The sequence below is a fragment of the Passer domesticus genome, chromosome 5 (assembly GCF_036417665.1).
Source record: "Passer domesticus isolate bPasDom1 chromosome 5, bPasDom1.hap1, whole genome shotgun sequence".
Lineage (NCBI taxonomy): Eukaryota > Metazoa > Chordata > Aves > Passeriformes > Passeridae > Passer > Passer domesticus.
Genome location: NC_087478.1, coordinates 1,119,342 through 1,139,321, shown reverse-complemented (window position 1 = coordinate 1,139,321; position 19,980 = coordinate 1,119,342). Strand labels below are relative to the sequence as shown.

The 19,980-nt window shown below is 41.8% G+C and overlaps 1 protein-coding gene and 1 long non-coding RNA gene across 4 annotated transcripts in view; both read right to left on the bottom strand.

Moving 5' to 3' along the window:
* The window catches only part of CHCHD3 (coiled-coil-helix-coiled-coil-helix domain containing 3), a 133,246-nt gene that overhangs the window by 43,269 nt on the left and 69,997 nt on the right, over window positions 1–19,980 (bottom strand). For 2 of the 3 annotated variants that reach the window (XM_064421663.1, XM_064421664.1), the window contains exons 5-6: window positions 9,061–9,075; window positions 8,088–8,171 (exon numbers count right to left, since the gene is read on the bottom strand). In XM_064421663.1, the coding sequence (XP_064277733.1) occupies window positions 8,088–8,171; window positions 9,061–9,075 (99 nt within the window). The remainder of the gene's footprint in view (window positions 1–8,087; window positions 8,172–9,060; window positions 9,076–19,980) is intronic. The other variant, XM_064421665.1, reaches the window with a different exon arrangement.
* The window catches only part of LOC135301505 (uncharacterized), a 30,024-nt gene continuing 20,166 nt past the window's right edge, over window positions 10,123–19,980 (bottom strand). The window contains exon 4 of the long non-coding RNA XR_010363228.1: window positions 10,123–13,513. This is a non-coding gene — a long non-coding RNA (uncharacterized LOC135301505). The remainder of the gene's footprint in view (window positions 13,514–19,980) is intronic.

The following is a 19,980-nucleotide window of genomic DNA, read 5'->3' as shown; positions in this document are numbered from 1 at the left end:
ATTCATTAACTCCCCATATGTTAAAACATTTTGCCATATCCTATGTAAAGTGATAAACACAGCTTTTAACATTCAAAAAATTCCTTCAGTTTGGTCCTTTTTTGCCTATTAAAATGTTTCCCTCTCGTGACAGCTTTTTTCTGTTCCCTAAGAAGGAGAAGGGGAAAAGCTCAGATGAAGCTACACTCAAAAAACCCCCCCACAATCACCAGGGGGGCTGAGGAAATAAAGGAATTTTGACTAAAAAAGTGACTGGTGCTGGATAAACTTGGCTTCACTGGGATTTCACCATCCCAGGCTGCTCCAGCCCCAGTGTCCAACCTTTCCTTGGGCACTGCAGGGATCAGGGGCAGCCCCAGCTGCTCTGGCAATTCCAGCCCAGCCAGCAATTCCTCATGGCCAAGATCCCATCCATGGCTGCCCTCTGGCACTGGCAGCCATTCCCTGGCTCCTGTCCCTTGTCCCCAGTCCCTCTGCAGCTCTCCTGGAGCCCCTGCAGGCCCTGCAATGTGCTGGAAGGGGAATTAAGTCATATTTTTCCTTGAACTATAACTACAAAATAATCAGAAGTCTTTCTAAATCTTTTTTTTTTTTTTTTTTTTTTTTTGCTGGAGAAATAAAAAACTGCAACAACCTGTATGAAACTGTGGTTCCACGTTGAAATGATCAGGTGTCTTAGTGCACAGCAGGAAAAATCCTGGAATATTGGTTATCACTGGTTTTTTGTTCTCTCTAAAGACACACGTACATAATGCAAAATAATCTATATACAAACATTTAGAGAAACATCAATAGCTGCTATTCAGCGTGGAACAACTCCTCATTTTGTTATTAAGCAGCGTTTCAGCCTTGCTATTGATTGGATATGTGATAGTGAAAGATGAGACCGAAGCAGGTATTTTTCATGGCAAACATGAAACTCTGCATTTTTGGTTCACTTGGGGGAAAAATGCATGGCTGAGGTGTGTGTTTAATAATAAACATCTTAGCTACTTAGTCAGAAAGGGTAAATAGAAGATTATGAGGAGGAAAAAAATGAAATCAAGGCTGAGACCCAATTGTTCAGAATAATGATTGTGGCTGGGCAAGATATGGAGGCAGAGCATTAAATGCAACACTCCAGCCCAGGCTGTCAATCAGGTGGAGGTTTCAGATATTGTAATTGGTAGCAAGTTTCCTAATCTCAACCTGCCAGGCAAGAAGCAATTCAACAAAAGCTCTGTCCCCCAAACAGAACGAAATCTGAAAAGAGGAATTTTCTAATGTTGGCAAGATCACTGGGTGGGTTGACAGCTTTATTATGCTAAACTGACAAAAACATTACGCTCTGGTCAGTGCTAAAAGGGGTGGTTTTTCAGGAGCAATGTGGGAATACAAAGCACTGGGAAAGTCTGATGAACTCCTACTTTTATCTCCCTGCTGCAGCACATGAGCTGAGACATAGAAAAGTCTCTTGGCCCAAGTACAAAATGAGAAATGAATATATCTTGATTTTCTCCTCAGGTCTCCCACTGCAGCGATTTGGGAGAGCTGCGAGAAGTCGCCGTGGCAGCTGAATATCCATTTAAAAAGGAAAAGGCCCCACTAACTTCACAGAAATAACACAATTCATTAACAATGAGATGATATGGCAGTCAGTGGAATTCATCACATGGAAGCTGTAATGTATTTTATTGCTTCTATTGGAAAAGTGCTTGGAAATAGAGTTAAAGTATTGACTCTGTGTGTGTGGGTGCATATATACATTTATTTATTTGATACAGAAAGAGAAATAGAGGCAGGCAAATAGAAACAGGACACAAATACCAAGAGAATCTCAAAAATAGGAGCAGAGTGGGAATGATGGAACTATTTCCTTTCAAACCACGGATATTTAGGGAATATTGGAGTAATTCCATGCCTCCATGAGAACAGGAACACCAGGTTTGTTGAGCTGTCCCTGCCTCTTCCCTAAGTGCTCATCAGCCAAAATAATTTCCTACTTGGCTGGATCCAGCCTCAAGTCTCCAAACATGCACCTACATCCCTGCTAGTTGGCTTTGGAACGTGTGAAGGAATGCACACAAATGTGGGGAGAGTAAACATGTTTGCTCTGGCAAATACAGACTCCTAAACACTCTGAGAGGTGAGAGCAGAATCATCCTCTGCTTATGGAATTCTCACTGCTACAGCCACGTGAGACCACAAAGAGTAAACACACTGATAACTGAACACAAACAGAACAAAAAAAAATGCCTTTAAATTGCTAAATTACCTTGTAGGGAATGAAAATGTTTGTGGTTATTATCCTGCTTTGTACCAGTCCCCCCTCTGTTATCTACATCTTGCAAACTCCACTTCACAAAAAGCCCAGCAAACAGCTTCTGATTACTGAGTTGTTGAGATCTGAAAAGGTAAACAAGGCTCTGAAGCATCTGAACAAATGTGGGGCTGGCATTGCTGGCACCTGAGCACTTGTGCTGATGAGAAACTGCCACAAAAGCCAATTCCTCGATGGGAAGCTGCAGCACAATTCCTCAGCTCAGCACTGGGACTATCACTGCAGAGCATGTTGGGCCATCCTAAGCCTTGAATAGAAAAGGGAAGAGATCATTAAGTTATAATTTCCCCACACAATTGGTATAAGCATTTCCTACCAACAGGATTAGGATGAATACAAGATCCCAGAATAAAGCTGCTCAGCAGTGAGGATGGCAGTTTAGTGTCTAGTAAATTTGATTTCTCTGAAAATCCTGACACATCATAATAGCAAAATCCTATTTACTGTAGCAAGCAGGATGGATAATACCATTTAACACCTGGGATAGAATGTGCCATCAGCTCAGAGCTTTGTGCTCTGTGTGCTCATCTTACCTTAAGGTTAATGCTCCTTGACAGCCTCCATGGAAAGCAGAATCCCCAAATTAAGTGCCGAGCTTGGGATTTGCAAATCCTTCCTCACATTTAAGGCAGGGGAAAAATGAGTGCAGAGAAGTGGATCAACATTTCCTGAACTTAATGTCTGCATTCCCAGGCTGGGATCTCTGTGGAACAGCAGTGTCCCCACACCAAGGCCACCAGAGCCCCACCACAAGGCTGTGTGGGGGCTGTGGAATGGGCCAAGAAGTGTCAGAGCAGTGAATCCTGGGCTGTTAAATGTGTGCTGAATCCAGGTAACACTGAAACCTCCAAATTCCCACAGAATGGCTGAATCGTGGAATTGTTTATGTTGGAAAAGCCCTCTGGGATCATCAAGGGCACCAGTGAGCCATGTCCCCAAGTGCCACATCCACAGGGCTTGAAATCCCTCTGGGAATAGGGATAGTCCTTTTAGAAAAGGAACTTTCCCAATTTCCAAACCTCCCCTGGCCCAGCCTGAGGCCATTCCCTCTCTCCTGTCCCTGTTCCCTGGAGCACAGCCCGACCCCCCCGGCTGTCCCCTCCTGCCAGGGACTTGTGCAGAGCCACCAGGGCCCCTGAGCCTCCTTTGCTCCAGGCTCAGCCCCTGCCCAGCTCCCTCAGCCCCTCCTGCTTCTCCAGACCCTGCCCAGCTCCCTCAGCCCCTCCTGCTTCTCCAGACCCTGCCCAGCTCCCTCAGCCCCTCCTGCTTCTCCAGACCCTTCCCAGCTCCCTCAGCCCCTCCTGCTTCTCCACACCCTTCCCAGCTCCCTGAGCCACCCCTCAGATTCCTGCTCCAGGATAATCCTATTACCTCACCCCACAACCACCTTCACACCAAACTGCTCAACACTTGGAAGTATTTCTAGGAAACTCAGGGGCACAGAAACTTGGCTCCAGTGGAAAATATTATGATTAATATGGGGATCCATATCTTGCTCATTCACACTGATAAACTAAGTAGTTGTGTCATACAGCAGGGTATTAAAATTAATTTCCTTCTGCTCCCATGACTTGGGGCAGGATTCTCCTAATGATGCATATTAGCATTAGGAAGCAGTGCAACATGAAAATTGCTGGGTTTGCTGGAGGAAATTGGAACTGGGGAGTCCCATCAGTCTCAGAGACAGAGCAGGAGCAGACCCAGCTCACTGAGTGTCTGTGTGATGCCAAAACTACAGCAGGAGAGGGTCATGTGCCCTTCATAAAAAATGTTGTGAAGTAAAAAGCAAAGGGGTGAAGGCAAACTGGGATGGCAGCTGCTCTGCATGGAAATTTGTGCAAATGTTGATGGGGAATGGAAGCTGCACAGCAAAGGGACACTGGAGATGCAGAGATGGTTATGAGTAAAATCTGTGGACATTGGGGCTTGGGACTGGCACTGAAACCAGGCAAAAATACTGCACCTCTCCACTGGAATTAGAGGGACAAGAGAGTGAAGATATCAACAATGTTCCCTATAAACACCAGAAATGGAACAGCTTCAGTTACAGGGAAGTGCATGGGTAAGGACAGACAGAGATCCTGAGCATGTGGCACACAGGGCAGGAATGGCCTTCCTGGAAAAAGGGCTCTGATTTCACACTGGGGCTCTTCTTTATTCCAAAACAAAACTATTTTCTCCTTAGAGAGTCACAGAATGGTCTGGCTTAGAAAAGACCACCAGGATCACCCAGTGCCACCCCTGCCATGGCAGGGACACCTCCCACCATCCCAGGCTGCTCCAGCCCCAGTGTCCAGCCTGGCCTTGGGCACTGCAGGGATGCAGGGGCAGCCCCAGCTGCTCTGGCAATTCCAGCCCAGCCAGCAATTCCTCATGGCCAAGATCCCATCCATGGCTGCCCTCTGGCACTGGCAGCCATTCCCTGGCTCCTGTCCCTTGTCCCCAGTCCCTCTGCAGCTCTCCTGGAGCCCCTGGAATGTGCTGGAAGCTCTCCCTGGAGCCTTCCCTTCTCCAGGGAACATTCCCAGCTCTCCCAGCCTGATTCCAGCCTTGGAGCAGCTCCATGGATTCCTCTGGGCTCTCTCCAGCAGCTCCAGGTGCTGCTGCTGTGTCCCCAGGGCTCTGCAGGTTGGGTCTCACCTGAGTGGGGCACAGGGACAGAATCCTCCCCTCCCGTGCTGCCCACAGGGGGTTCTGGGTCCCAATGTCCATGGCCAGGGCATGTCCAGCCACTCCTTCACCAAAATCCCCATGTCCTTCCCCCAGGGCTGCTCTCCATCCTTTTCTCCCTGGATTTGTGCTTGGACTGCCCTGACCCTTGTGCAGCACCTTGCACTTTTACGTAAATAATTAACACAAAATTATTTGCACAAAACCTCAATGCCTTCAGCACTGTTTTACCTCTGGGTTTTACTGCAGTCAAGAACCACCTCCCTCCCGTGGGTGGACAATGAAAAAGTGACAAATTCCCTTCCAAGCTCCACGTGTGACCACCTGAATCACAGCTGCACACCCCAGTCAGATGCAGAGCAGGGCAAGGCTGTTCTTTGAGTGCTTTGTTAAACTCTCTGCTCTTGCTCTGCTGCTGTGGAGCATGTAATAACTAATAGCTTATGTGCTATCTTTGACCTAGAAACACTGGCAGCTGGTCGGGGAATTGCTGGGTTTTGGGGAAGTATCAAAAGGTTTTTAGCACATAAACCAAATTTATGAACAGTTATTCCCCCTGAGAATAGAATTGTTGATGTTTTACTATCACAGCTGTCACTTGTGCACAGTTATTTTGTCCTGTATTAATACCCTGGAAAGGTTGAGCATCTTCCCTCAGTCACTGAAATATTTTATAATTGACAGGCTTCATCTGGCACTGAATATGGATAATTTTCTCCATAAGGAGCACACTGTGCTGACACTAATCTGTTCTGTTGTCATCTCCCTTTATTATCAACGTCTGCATTGTTTTTTCAGCAGCACTGAAGAACACAAATATGAAGCTTCTAATTGAAAAGGCTAAATAATCAAAAAGCCAATTAATCATCGAGATGAGCTCTGACACTCCATGATGCAACAGCCAGAAACACCACATAGGCATAACTGAAGTGTTTTTAAAGTGTGCTTATTTGATGTGGGAATGATCTGAGATTGTAATTAGCATTCTTTGTCACAGGTGACAGACTCAGATTGAACATTTCTTCATCCTGACATCAATTCTCTGAGCTCCACTTGCTCCCAGCCCACCTCCTGTTCCGAAATTCGCTCTGCTGAGCAGCCCAAGCTCTGTCTCTGTGCACCTTCCACTGAAATCAGGACAAGTTCAGCAACAACAAACCAGCCTCTTTCCATGCCCTGTCATTTCCAGACCTATTTCCATCCCAATTGTCAAAATTCCCAGCACAGAAGCTGCCAGGTGACCCCATGAGGGAAGGTGGGATTGCAGGAGCTGTCACCCCTCTGCTTGTCCAGGTTTTCACTCTGAGATCTCCACCTCTCTGAAGAAATTCCAAGTCAGATTTGGAACACAGAGTTCGCTCCTCTCAGAGCTGGAACAGCACTTTTTTGTGTAGGAGAGATGAAAATTTACCTTGATGATAAAGTGGGTGACAACTTGGAAAAGCAGAGGATTTTACCTCAGAAATAGGAGTCAGAATGAAAAAACAAGGCTTGGTACCACAGAAACTCCACTCAGAACTCCTTGCTGTAATCCTGGGGATTTCCAAACCAAGCAGAGAAACCAAGAGGTGGCAGAATTTCCTATTTCACATCCCCTGGGGGTGGCACTCCAGCAGAACTCAAATGAAAGTATTTAAAGTTCATTATGTCCCTTTCACAGCACAAAAAATGTATTTACACACATTGGAGTCTGCACTAACAGGAGCAAGTGAAGCCACTGGGCCAGTGAGCTACACGAATGTGAAAAATGACCAAGAAAAACATCTAAAAAGATGTAAAGGGGAAAAAAAGGTGAAAGAAAAAGCTGTCCAAGACCCATGGTTTATCAGACACCCTTTGCCATGAATTACTCCACACTAAGAGCACAGCTACAACCACCCCAGAAAAATCCCACTGGATAAAATCCCACTTTTCTTTTTCCTCCAACACCAAGCCAGTCACTGGAGAAAAAGGAAAGTGGAGTTTTTTGGTGAAGGATCTTAATTTTTAATTAAAATATATGAAATAATTTTAATATATGTTTAAATAATGCACCGATTTAGAACCATTAAACTGATTTCCCCTCATCCTTTCAAGCTCTTTTTCATTGCCAAGAACATGGGACTTCATTAATGTCACCTTCACAAAGGGAGGACAAAACACCGACACGGTATCGGATGTACCCCGGGTTTAAAATATTCATTAAGACCAATTACACACACTGATAATTTATGCAGCATGTTCTTCCTCCTAATCCAGAAAAAAACAAGGGGTTTTCTTCTGGCCTGCTAAGCTGCATCAATGAATATGTATCTTGTTAATAATTTTCACAACCAACTAACACAAAAAAAAATCTGAATTAATCACTAATATATAAGCTGAGGAAGAAGGCAGAGGGGTAAAGGAGGCAAATGTATTCAGGCTGGAAGGTTACAACCAACCTGGGAGCCAGGAAATGATGGCAGCAGTAATTATTTGAAATTAACATCCTATAAAATAATACCCTGTAAAGAATAGGAATGTTAACAGCAATATGTTAAGCCACTGTAAGCAAGTCCCACAGCTTCCCAAGCTGCTCTCTACAGTTTAATTTCAAGGCTGTGATGAGATAAAGACACAGAAGTGCCTTTTAAACATGGTATAAACTTGGAATTAAAATTAAACTCTCCATGTACTGATGGAGGAATCACTAATTCCACCCACTGAAAGCAGAAATTCGCTATGTCCCTTCACACTTCACTTTTTTTTGTTGTTATTTTAATTTAAATTATTTTACTTGGTGACACTTCTTCATTTCCACTGGCTCTTCCTCAGTGTTGGTATAAAATAACCTCATTATTTCATTTTTCTGTCTGTAATTACCGTGACAGATGAAATCCCACGGCGAATGTGAGAACTTTGTTAGTACAGAAAACAAATATTCTCCCATCAAACCTTCCACCTTGTCAATATTAAGCCAGAAGCAGCAGCAGCAATACAAAAATAACCCCTCTGGCCAGAATTTTAATCTTTATCTCCTTAAAAAAGTCATCTTGTAAATATAGCCAGGAGCAGAAATGAACAGAAATGGAAAAAAAGGGGAAAAAATGTTCATGAAATGGGAAAAAAAAGGTTTTACCCTCTCTTCCAGACGAGCCAGCTGCTCTTTGTAGTAGGCATCGTGTTTCTTCAGCTCCCTGTCCTTCTCTTCCAACTGCCTGGCCTAAAAAAAAGGAACAGAAAAATAAAAGTACTGAATCATGATATTATCCATAGTTCTGGGCTTTTTCCTCCCCTCCTCAACAGCTCTGCCTGAGTTTGCCCAAATGGATTTGGAACCATCACCAGAATGCACCAGGCTGGGATTTATTTTTGTTTTTAATTTGAATTAACTTGGCAAATTACGTCTGAACTTAGGAAAACCTAATTCTAAACAGGTGGATATTTGGGAAGAAGAAAATCCATTTATATATCTGCTAAAAAGTGCATCCAAAAGTCTCCTGTTCTGTTTAATCAGGAATCACTCCTCTGGAAACTCCCAGATTGCTTGAAGTATTCACTAAGCTGAAAAACTTGACCACAGAATCATTCCCATGTCCAAAAATCTAAAATAATACAGAAAAATTTAAAATATTTATCTTTTCAATCCCAATATGACCTCAGTGTTCTTTTAAGAGATACTGCTCCCAGCAAATTGATGGTTTTGGCTTTTCATCTGCAGTATTTCCCATTTTCAAGGATTAAGAACACTCATTAAAAAACAGAAAATACATTTTAAAAGCACACATGCACAGAGGAATTTATTAAAAATATATAAAGCTCTAAGTCCTGCAGTGTAAATAGCACACAAGTGATTTTTAACAAGTTATGAAGGATTTAACACCTAAATTATCAATTATCAATACTTTCCAGGTTCAGCTTTTTTCAATAAAATATCTTTAGTGACTAATATTTGTCTAATAAAGGTCATTACAACAATTACACCACATGTTGTACAGATACAAGATTTGATTCCCTTTGTCAAGATCAATTTTTGGGGTTTTTTTAGCAAACACCCAAGGAATACATGAAAAAGTTTGGATTTTCTCTTGTTTCCTCATTCAACTGCTTACCTTTGTTTCTATGTCCTGAAGCATGTAAAAAATGTAAAAATTCAAATTAAAATTATTATATATTGCTGAACAGAAAGAATGCAAAAAAAACCCCAAAAACCCACACGCATGTCAGGTATATCTGGAAAAATGCAGAAAACTGCTTGGAAATTGTTGGGGTTTTTTGTGCAACTTCTTCAAGAATACCCTAAAAAAACATATTCTGGATGAAACTCTGTCCTCTGCCAGCTTTTCCCTCAGAATTCCATGCCCAGCATCTAAATCAGCCTTGCCTCATTAATTACAGCTTTTCCAGAGCTCGTTCCATGAATTATTCCACAGCCAAATTCCCATGTTTTGTATTGGTCATGGTTTGTTTCTCCTTATAGATAATCCCTGATGACATCCCAGCCTTGGTGCTCACAGAACCCCTAAAATTCACTGCAGGTTTTGTGTCCCCCCAAACCATCCTCTCCCAAAAATGGATTCATGGAATGGTTTGGGTTGGAAGGGATCCAAAAAATCACCTCATTCCAACCCCAACACCTTCCACTGTCCCAGGCTGCTCCAACCCTGTCCTGTCCTTGGACACTGCCATGGATCCAGGGACAGGCACAGCTTCTCTGGAAACTTGTGCCAGAACACGTCACATTCCACATCTCATATTCCAATCTCAGATTCCAGATCTAACATTCCAGATCTCATATTCCATATCTGATATTTCATATCTCACATTCCAGATCTAACATTCCATATCTCATATTCCATATCTGATATTTCATATCTCACATTCCAGATCTAACATTCCATATCTGATATTCCAGATCTCATATTTCAGAGCTAATATTCCATATCTGATATTCCATATCTCATATTCCAAATCTCATATTCCAGATCTACCATTCCAGATCTCATATTCCATATCTCACATTCCAGATCTAACATTCCATATCACATATTCCATATCTCATATTCCAGATCTCATATTCCACATCTCACATTCCAGATCTAACATTCCATATCTGATATTCCAGATCTCATATTTCAGAGCTAATATTCCATATCTGATATTCCAGATCTCATATTCCACATCTCATATTCCATATCTCACATTCCAGATCTCACATTCCAGATCTAACATTCCATATCTCATATTCCAAATCTCATATTCCAGATCTACCATTCCAGGTCTAATATTCCAAATCTCAAATTCCAGTTCTAACATTCCATATCTCACATTCCAGATCTAACATTCCATATCGCATATTCCATATCTCATATTCCAGATCTAACATTCCATATCTCGCATTCAGAATCTAACATTCCAGATCTGATATTCCAGATCTCATACTTCAGAGCTAATATTCCATATCTGATATTCCAGATCTCATATTCTACATCTCACATTCCAGATCTAACATTCCATATCTCATATTCCAAATCTCATATTCCAGATCTAATATTCCAAATCTCAAATTCCAGTTCTAACATTCCAGATCTCATATTCCAGATCTGATATGCCAGATCTCATATTCCATATCTAACATTCCATATCTCATATTCCACGTCTCATATGCCACATCCCATCTTCCACATCTCATATTCCTGATCTAACATTCAACATCTCACATTCCATCTCACATTCCAGATCTAATATTCCATCTCTCATATTCCAGATCTCATATTCCATAACTCACATTCCAGATCTAATATTCCCGATCTCATATTCCATATCCAACATTCCATTTCTCATATTCCAGATCTGCAAGGCATCTTCATGGGTACCCAATGCAAATGTAACCATCCCATGATCCTCAAAACAAAGATCTCCAGAACATTCCTGTTGTGCAAAATAGGCCAGTGACAAAGAAAATATGTATTTAATATCCCATAAAGCTCAGGAGAACTCGGTTAAAGTTTAGTTCTTACAATCCAATCGTGTTCCCCATGATTCCATCCATGAGCTGGAACTAAAACTGACTTTGGAAAGGCAGTGGGATGGAATAAAACCCAGGGAAGAACCTCCTGACTGAATTCACTCGCCCCATTTCTGATGATTCGTGAGGGCGCAGCTTTGCGGGTGTAAAGGACAAAACCCATCCTTATCCGCCAGGATTTAAGCTGAGCTTAATCCTTTTCCTCTGTCTTGCTGTGATCAGGGAACGCAGTAACATTTATTCCAAGGATATCCCTCTGAATGGAAGATTTTGCTCTGGAAATGTGATTAACTTGGGAAGTTGGGTTGATTTTTGGGTTTGGTTCCCTGTCATCCCCCCAAAATAATGAATCATCAAACCAGCTGGATTTTACTGCTCTACAGTGACACTGCTCACTGTGCTCATCTGGCACTGATAAAGGAGAAATATTGTATGTAAAATACGAAAAAATCTGTTTATCCAAAGGTTTGCTTCCCTGTGTTGTGAAACTAACTGGAAGATTTGGTTGGTAAGTAAGAAAATCAGCAAAAAGAGTTTTTTCCACCCCTGACACTTGTACAGTAACGCAGACACAGCAAAGTTCAAATGAATTAATAATAAATAAAATTATTCATTTATACAGGAGACTATAAATATGCCAATAGAGGAGAACTGAGTGCCAAAATAAAAACCTGTGAAGTAATATTATATTTATGGGGCTGCAGCAACAAGATCCTTGTGAATGTCAATGAGCTGCAAGAAAATAATTAAGAATAGCCACGTTTTCAATTAGCTGAATGCTGCACTTCAGGTGTAAATGAGGTACTGGAACAGGTTGGTTGTTTCTTCACAAAAAGCTCTGTCAGACAAAACCTTTGCTTGAGTGTTTTTGAAAGAAAAACCACCCAAATTTAACACCCAAACCAGATCACTAATATTAAATACAAGTTCTTCTCAATCACAGAGAAATTGGACCAAGACTTAAAGGCCAACCTGGGTTTTGTTTTCAAAGGTAGCACCTGGATTTGGGCAGCACTGGCAGGAGTTGCCATCACTGGAAAAATGGATTTCTTCCCTACAAAAAATTCCAGGAATCACCTTGTACCTGGCTGCAGGGACACCTGCAGAGCCATCCTGTCACAAAACCAAGCCCTGCCTACACTGGATACAACAAAAACACATTTATTTTGTTCTCTGTGAGGCAGAACAGAGCAAAGAAGTGGCTGGTTGAAAATCTATGTTTAATAATTAAATTTTAAAAATAAAAAAAAGGCATCTAATGCTGGATGCAGCAAGATCCCAAGTGTGTGTGGTTTAAAATTCCTATTATTTAAGGTGAGGATAAAAAAAAATCATTATTAGGTGGTTGAATGTAGGTTTGTAGGCAGATTTCAGACTCAGCTCCTGAAGCTTTTGGTAGTCCCAGGTTTGGAGCAGCCCCTCAGCACAGACTCCAAGCTCCAAATTTATTTAACATCCCAAAAATTCCCAGTGGAACTGCTGAGATGGCTCCAGTTTGGGTTTTTCTGGGAAAAGAATGATCTGCTTCAAAATAAGAGTCCAGTTTGAATTTGTAAATTAAATTTAGCCAGGTGAAAGTCCCTGGAAGGTCTTGCCTCAAGGTCATCTCACCAAATATCAGGGGATGGGGTAGGTGGACACCAAGGGACTGGTGAGCTCCCAAGGCACATCCAAGGATTCCAGACCTGGCACTGGGGCTGGGGGCTGGAAGAGCTCCTGCCACTTCAGGTTTGTGAGTGAAGATTTTCCAAAGGAAATGCTTATAACAGAAATGAGGGTTCCTCTTCTGGGAAAGCCCACATGGAATATCTGCAGGTGTTGGGATGAGCCTGAAGGAAAAATATTGGATTAAAGGTTAAAAGGAAGTGGTGGCAGCTGCCCAAGCACCATCCCACAGGAGATCTGCTGGCAGCTCAGGATGGGTGGGATCCAGCAGAAGAAGAGAGATCTCAGAACACCATCTTCATCATCTTCTCAAAATAATGATCTTCTCAAGGCATGTTCATCTCAGAACATGATCTTCTCAAAGCATCATCTTGTCCAAACATGATCTTCTCAAAACATCCTCTCAAAACATCATCTTCTCAAAAGATGATCTTCTCAAAACATGATCTTCTCGAAACATCATCTCTAAACATTCTCTCAAAACATCATCTTCTCAAAAGATGATCTCAAAACGTGATCTTCTTAAAGCATCATCCTCTCAAAACATGATCTTCTCCAAACATGATCTTCTCCAAACATCATGTTCTCAAAACATCATCCTTTCAAAACATCATCTTCTCAAAAGATGATCTTCTCAAAACATGATCTTAAAGCATCATCCTCTCAAAACATCACCTTCTCAAAACATCATCTTCTCAAGACATCATCCTCTCAAAACATCATCTTCTCAAAACATGATCTTCCTCTACCACATTCTTGGAGGTTTTCCACATCTTTTCCAACCTGAGGTTCCCTGGATGAGCCTCTCCATGAGTTAGAGCTAGGTGTGAATTCCAGCGCTGGGAATTCAGGTCCAGGCTGTGAGTGTCACACTGTAAAACAGTTTTTGGGCATTTCATAAATCATGATTTGGGCTGGAAGGGACTTCAGGATCATCTGCCAAATCCCTGCACAAGCAGTGACATCTTCAACTCCATCAGGCTGCTCAGAGCCCTGTGCAGCCTGACCTTGGATGATTCCAGGGATCCGACATCCACTGAATTCCTCACCCAGTTATAGCCCTGTGCCTCCACATTTGCACACTGATAAAATCAGATAAAGTTTCATTATTTGCATAAATTATTATGATCAACAAAACTACTCTCCTCTTCCACTGCATTGGAAAAATAATTTACAATTTCCACTTTTTTTTTTTCCAAATTCCGCATGCTGAACTGCCCCAGTTTTAATTTTTAACCTTCTATTTCAGCATATAAATACACCCATCATACTGAACAGCCAACACCAGGAACTTAAGGATATTCTTCGGAACAGATGCTGGTCCCTTCCCCCTCAAAGAATTCCTTATAAATTACCATTACGCACAAAATCATCCCTAAGCACAAAAAAAAATCATGTGGGCACATCACTTGAAAAGAGGGATGTTCATTTCCACTTGTGAAGGTGAAGAATTGTTAGGAATTGGAAATGGCAGCACCAATAATGCATCATAAAACGGAGTCTTTGACAAGTGTAATTAAAACAAGCTTTTGTAATTACCACTAAATGTGCTACAGTACATTTTCTAAAAATAATGAAGTCCTAAAAGAGTGAGTCGAGCAGATAAAAAAGATCACATTGAGAGGAGGAGGCTAATGGAGAAAATTAAAAAATTAAATTTATGAACAAGTAAAGATCTAGTGTAAGAACAGAAGATGTGACAAGAAGCTTCATTTACTGAATCTCGTTACAGACCAAAGGAGAAAAACACAAATGAACAAGTGCCAAGAAAAGAGTTACAGATTCCAATCCTAATGTGAGTCATGGGAATATGCACAGGAAAACCCACAGGAACGTCACTCCACCGAGGCAGAAATTCATTGAGGTTGTTGCCCCTGATGCCTTGAGAATCTGAGCTAGGACAGAGGCTGGGCACAATTACAGAATAAAAAAGGGATTGATGGAAAGGATCTCCTCCATGGATGCACCTCAGGCAGCACCAGAGCCCAGCCAGGGCTGCACCCAAGATGAACCCAAATGGTCCCAAAATGAACCCAAGATGAACCCAAATGGTCCCAAAATGCCCCCAAGATGAACCCAAATGGTCCCAAAATGCACGAGCGCTGCCGGGGTCTCTCCCTGGGCTCAGCTCTGCTCCATGTGCACATTGCAGTTCAGTGTCCAACCCCAGCTGCAGCCCCTGCACTCCCATCCTTGTTTTTCTCTCTGCAGCCCACGGGGTTTGTGCTCCTGGGCTGGCATTGGGATCATTTGTCCTTGGTGCCCAGCTCAGCAGGAATTGTTTTGTCTCCCTGCTCTGTGCACAGAGCTCACCATCCCATAATATGAAGCTCAGACCTCACACTAAAGCAGCTCAGAATCTGAAAAATATAAAAGCCAAACCCTGAGGCATCACCACAACAAGAGCTTCTACTATGCCAGAATAAAAATCTGAGCAAGAAAAATCTCAGAATCCCTCAGGCTGGAAAAGCCCTCCAAGATCATCAAAGTTGTGCCCAATGCCCACCTTGTCCCCAGCCCAGAGCTCTGAGTGCCACCTCCAGGCATTCCTTGGACACCTCCAGGGATGGGCACTCCAGACCTCCCTGGGCAGCCCCGCCAGGATGTGGGACACTGGAGGAGGAGGTGGATGATTTAGGGAGAGGAGACACACCCAGAGAGATCCCAGAGCTTTCTGCTCAAACAGGGCCATGGAAGAGGCCACAGCTGGCACAGGGCTGCATCCAGCTGGGATTTGAGAACTTCCCAGCCTGGAGACACAAAAGCTCTGCTGAGCCTTCTCCCTCTGCAAGGGACAGGGCCCACGGAGGAGAAGCAGCTGAAGGAAAGTTCTGAGTCACCACTCACTCACTTGAGAGGACCCTAGGTTCTTCCAACCTGATTTATTTTATGATCCTACCCCAAAACATGGTCAGAAAACCCACACATTTCTACCAAGTGACCAGAAATGAGCAGTTACAGAATCCCAGCCTGGTTTGGGGTGGAAGAGACTTCCAGGATCATCTCATTCCAACCCCTTCCACCAGCCCAGGTTGCTCCCAGCCCTGTCCAAGCCATCCTTGTACAATATCAGCACTAAAGAAAAGCTGCCACTTCTCACCGAACGCCGAATGAACCATCTGGTTAGCTCAGCTTCAAAACAACAGACTCCGAAGACTTTATTTCCTTGCAAATAAAAATTAAAATACACTTCATGACTATTCTAGTGATTAGCAACAGGCAGAAAAGCCTCGTGTTTCCATCCAACCGTGGTTCAAAGGAAAAGGAGACGCTGAAAAAAATCTGAATTACATCTCTGTGTGTCACTGGGAATGAAAGAGAGGCATGACTTATTCCTGAAACTCTATCCATGCTTTTCACTCAGCCAACACAGTCCAAGGAGATCAAACATTTTAAAGACTATCTGTACTGCTGCCAGGTATTTGTAGCAATTCAAATATTGTCTCTAACCGTGGCTGACAGCTTCTGATGTTTCAGTCATATGTCAAATATGTAGTTTTTCACTAAACTGAAAGAAGCAGATTGCTCCACATGAGCCAAAGTGGATGAAACAGAGCAAGAGGACCGTTATCCTGTAAAATTCAGGGAAAAAACTGTCAGCAAACTGATTTAGGACTGTGTTCTACTTCCATCTTTGTTCTTACACCGCTGTTGCAGCAAATCATAAATATTTTTGCCATTTTTTTACCATGTTCAGAATTGATATTAATGATGATTTTGCTTTTCAATTCCTGGATTAAACAACAGAAAGGTAAATAAAAGCTATTGCTAAGCACAGTCGGCCAATATTTGATGCTTTTTTAAACCAAACATGATGTAAAACAAAGCAAAACATAAGGAAGCTCCGCCCTTGCAAAAAGTCACCCCTGAAATCTAAAACCAAGAGGGAAGAAATTTGCACCTCCGTTGCCTCATACCCAAATATTCTAAAAAAATTTTGAAATTTGATCTTTCCACCCAGGAATCTTCATTCTTCTGTCCAAAACCCAGCACTATTTATCAACAATGCTACATTATCATCATTTTAAAAGCCCCAGTTCTCGTGCTTTGTAAACGGAAGATTCAATGGACTGCACACAGAAAGAGTGAAATAATTCTTAGGGATGCTGCATTAATAAAAGCAATAAAAATTCAGCACCTCATTGAAGCCACTTCAAAGCCAATCTCATTTGGAATCCCATTGAAAACCTCCTGTATTTTGTGTTTATTAGAGGCCTCTCAGCATCAGGGGCCATTCTCCAGAGTTATTTTCCATCTGTGAATATCCCATTTCCTCTATCAAGTGATCCAAACTCCGCATGAATTGATATCATTCCCTCCCAGCACAAGGTACCTCACTGCTCAATCTGTGATCCTGAGCACCAATTCCCAGAGAAGGCAAAAAGTGACAATGCCCAAGGAGGGAAATCCACTTTGGAATAGCAAATAAAAGGACATTTATTGCTGCTCTGCTATTCAAGGGATTGATTTCTGCTCAAGACAAAGAACTTGTAATTACATCAGGAGTTTCTCAGTTTGAAAGATAGAACACAAGCAGAACCTTCATTTTTGGGTGTTCAAAAAGGCACCAAAAATACAGATATCTGTTGTCTTAAAGGTATTTTATCTGTGTTTTTTTGGAATTTTGAGCTTGCTAAATTGAATTCTTCTATTTAGTAATAAACAAACCATCAAAACTCATTGATTCAGCCTCGAATTATGCAGCCATTTTATTTCCCAGAGATTCTCCTCTTCAGCTGGAGAATAAAAGAACTGAAACCAGCAGATATTTCACACTGCAGATGTAACTCAGAAACAAATTCATCTTTAAACAGAATATTTGACTTAACAGTGAAATTCAGGGATTATCCTCATCATTGCCAAGGCAAGATAATTTTGGTGGACTTTTGGAATGTCCAACTTTCCCCAAAGACCTTTTGGCATTGAGACACACAAAAAATTAATGTGGTAAAGAAAATATTTACACTCATGGTGTGTACATATAGCAAACTAAACATTTATCCCAATTAATAAGTCAGGTTTTAGCTCCATTTCATTTTTTCCAGCACTCTGAAAACTCAATTCAAACAATTAACAGGACAGTTTGCAGTTCTGCACTTCATATCCATAAAATATTTAACTAAGTGTGAAAATCCTAAGTTAATACCACGTAGTTACCATAACTCTCTAAATTACTACCTACAAACAAAGATCCAGCAAACCCCTGGGAAAGTGGGAGAACACAGCAGGATTTAATGCTCTTTGTATTTTAATTACTAAATTACAACGCTGGTCTTTCAGGGTTCTCTTTAAAGACTGAACAACTTATTCTGAAATAAAAGCACCAGAGAATTATTACCTTGAGCAGAGCAGCTCTGAAAGGGGCTGGCATTGATTTATGCATCGATTATTGGTGAGCATTTTCCTTTTATATAATCCTATAACACGTGTCATTGAATTCCTGTGTCCAACTTCCACTCCCTGCACTTTGATTTCTCTTCTCATTTGACTGCAGAGTCTCCAGGGCAGAGCCTGGAACTCACTACACATCTGTGCAGTGTTTAACATAATTATACTTCAAGCTCTGCTGGTGTTTGTGTTATTCTAACAGAAATAAATAATATTCTGAGCACTGAAAATATTCAAACTGCATGGATAAAGCTGATTTAATGCAAGACAGGAAGGGTAACAAAGACTTGAGTTTTGTGAAGAGCATAATAGAAAAATTAATTACAATTTTTATTTTTTTTAAAGCCTTTGCCCTGTTCAGATGGTGAATGTCTGAGTGTGCCAGGAATTTGGGACTGGGCAACTACACAAACCCTCAAACTTATGAATATAATTAAGTAATTGGAGGCAGGAAATACATGGAAGAGAGGGACTGATGCTGACATTTCTATTCCATTCTCTGTCATGAACATTTACTGACACAACATTTAAAGGGTTTAACACTGCAGGGATTGTTCCAAAAACATGGTTCTATATGGTTTTACTGTTTATACAGTTTAGTGTAAATTTTTGTCACACTTGGAGAGAATAATCCAGCTGTCCAACAGGATATTCAAAAATAATTCAATAGCATCTTATGCATAGAAAAATGTAAAGCAAGTAATAATGCACTTCAATGAAATCCTCAAGAGTTTCATGGAAATAACTGGATTGAAATGGCCAAAAAGACCAAACCGGAGAAGATCATGGCAGGTAAAATCCCAGAAGGGTTTGGGCTGGAAGGGACCTTAAAGTGCCACCCCTGCCATGGCAGGGACACCTCCCACTATCCCAGGGTGCTCCAAGCCCTGTCCAACCTGGCCTGGGACATTTCCAGGGATGGATCCAATGAGGATGAGTGGAAAATAACTTGGAAGCAAAAGTCAGCACCAGCCAAGTAAAGCTTTTTTATCCTGACTGCAAAGCCCCAGAGAAAAACTTGATTTTCCTGCAGGAAAAGCCAAGGCAAACTTGTCCCGTGTGTTAAAACAGCAGAATAAAAACAGGAGGAAATTTAGGAAGAAAAGGGAAGGAGAAGACAGCGCCACACTGAGATCCCAGTATTTGATATAAATAAAATTCAGATCCTCCCAGGGCTCTGGTCACTCTCTGTATATTTAAATTCTGGTCACTGGCAGAGAAAAGTTTAGAAAAAGAAAAAGCTGGAGATACAAAAAGACCAAAGCCCTGAGAAGAGCTCTGTGTACAGGAGAGAGGGACACAAAATAATTAAATGTTCAGAGAAGGTGAGCCAGGCTCTCCTATTTACTCCCTCTCATAATACAAGACCGAGGAAATATTCAGTGAACAGTGAAATTGAAAAGCAACAAATTTGAAACCAATTAAATGCATAATTAACCTGCAGAACTCATTGCCACAAGTTATCAGCGAAGCCGATCGCTCAGCAAAACCTGGAAAGTTGAGATGTTTGTATTACCTCTGAAAACACCCAGTTTTGCCTTTAAACTGCCTCAGACTCTGGATTCCTTAGAGCATTAACCCTCCTTTAACAGTATAATATTATTGTAAAACAATTAACAACATTGAAATCTGTCATGTGTCAATTATTCGAGATCAGAAGCAGAAGGAAACTCCAAGGAACTATTTTATTTCTAGTGGTGTCTGACAAAAGCCCTGATTTGAGTCCTAAATTCAGCCCCTTTCAGCTGCTGTGAAGCTGATTTTACACAGCTAGGAAAACAAAATAAGTTTAAAATCGACCTTGCCAGCTTTTTTTACCACACTCAAGATGAGAATTCATATGGGGATGACAGATCCACACCCAGAACTTTGTGCAGAGCTGCCTCTCCTTGTTTGGGGCAACATCTAAAGGGGATGAGGAAGTGCTGTTAGATGGAACTCAAGGTATGAA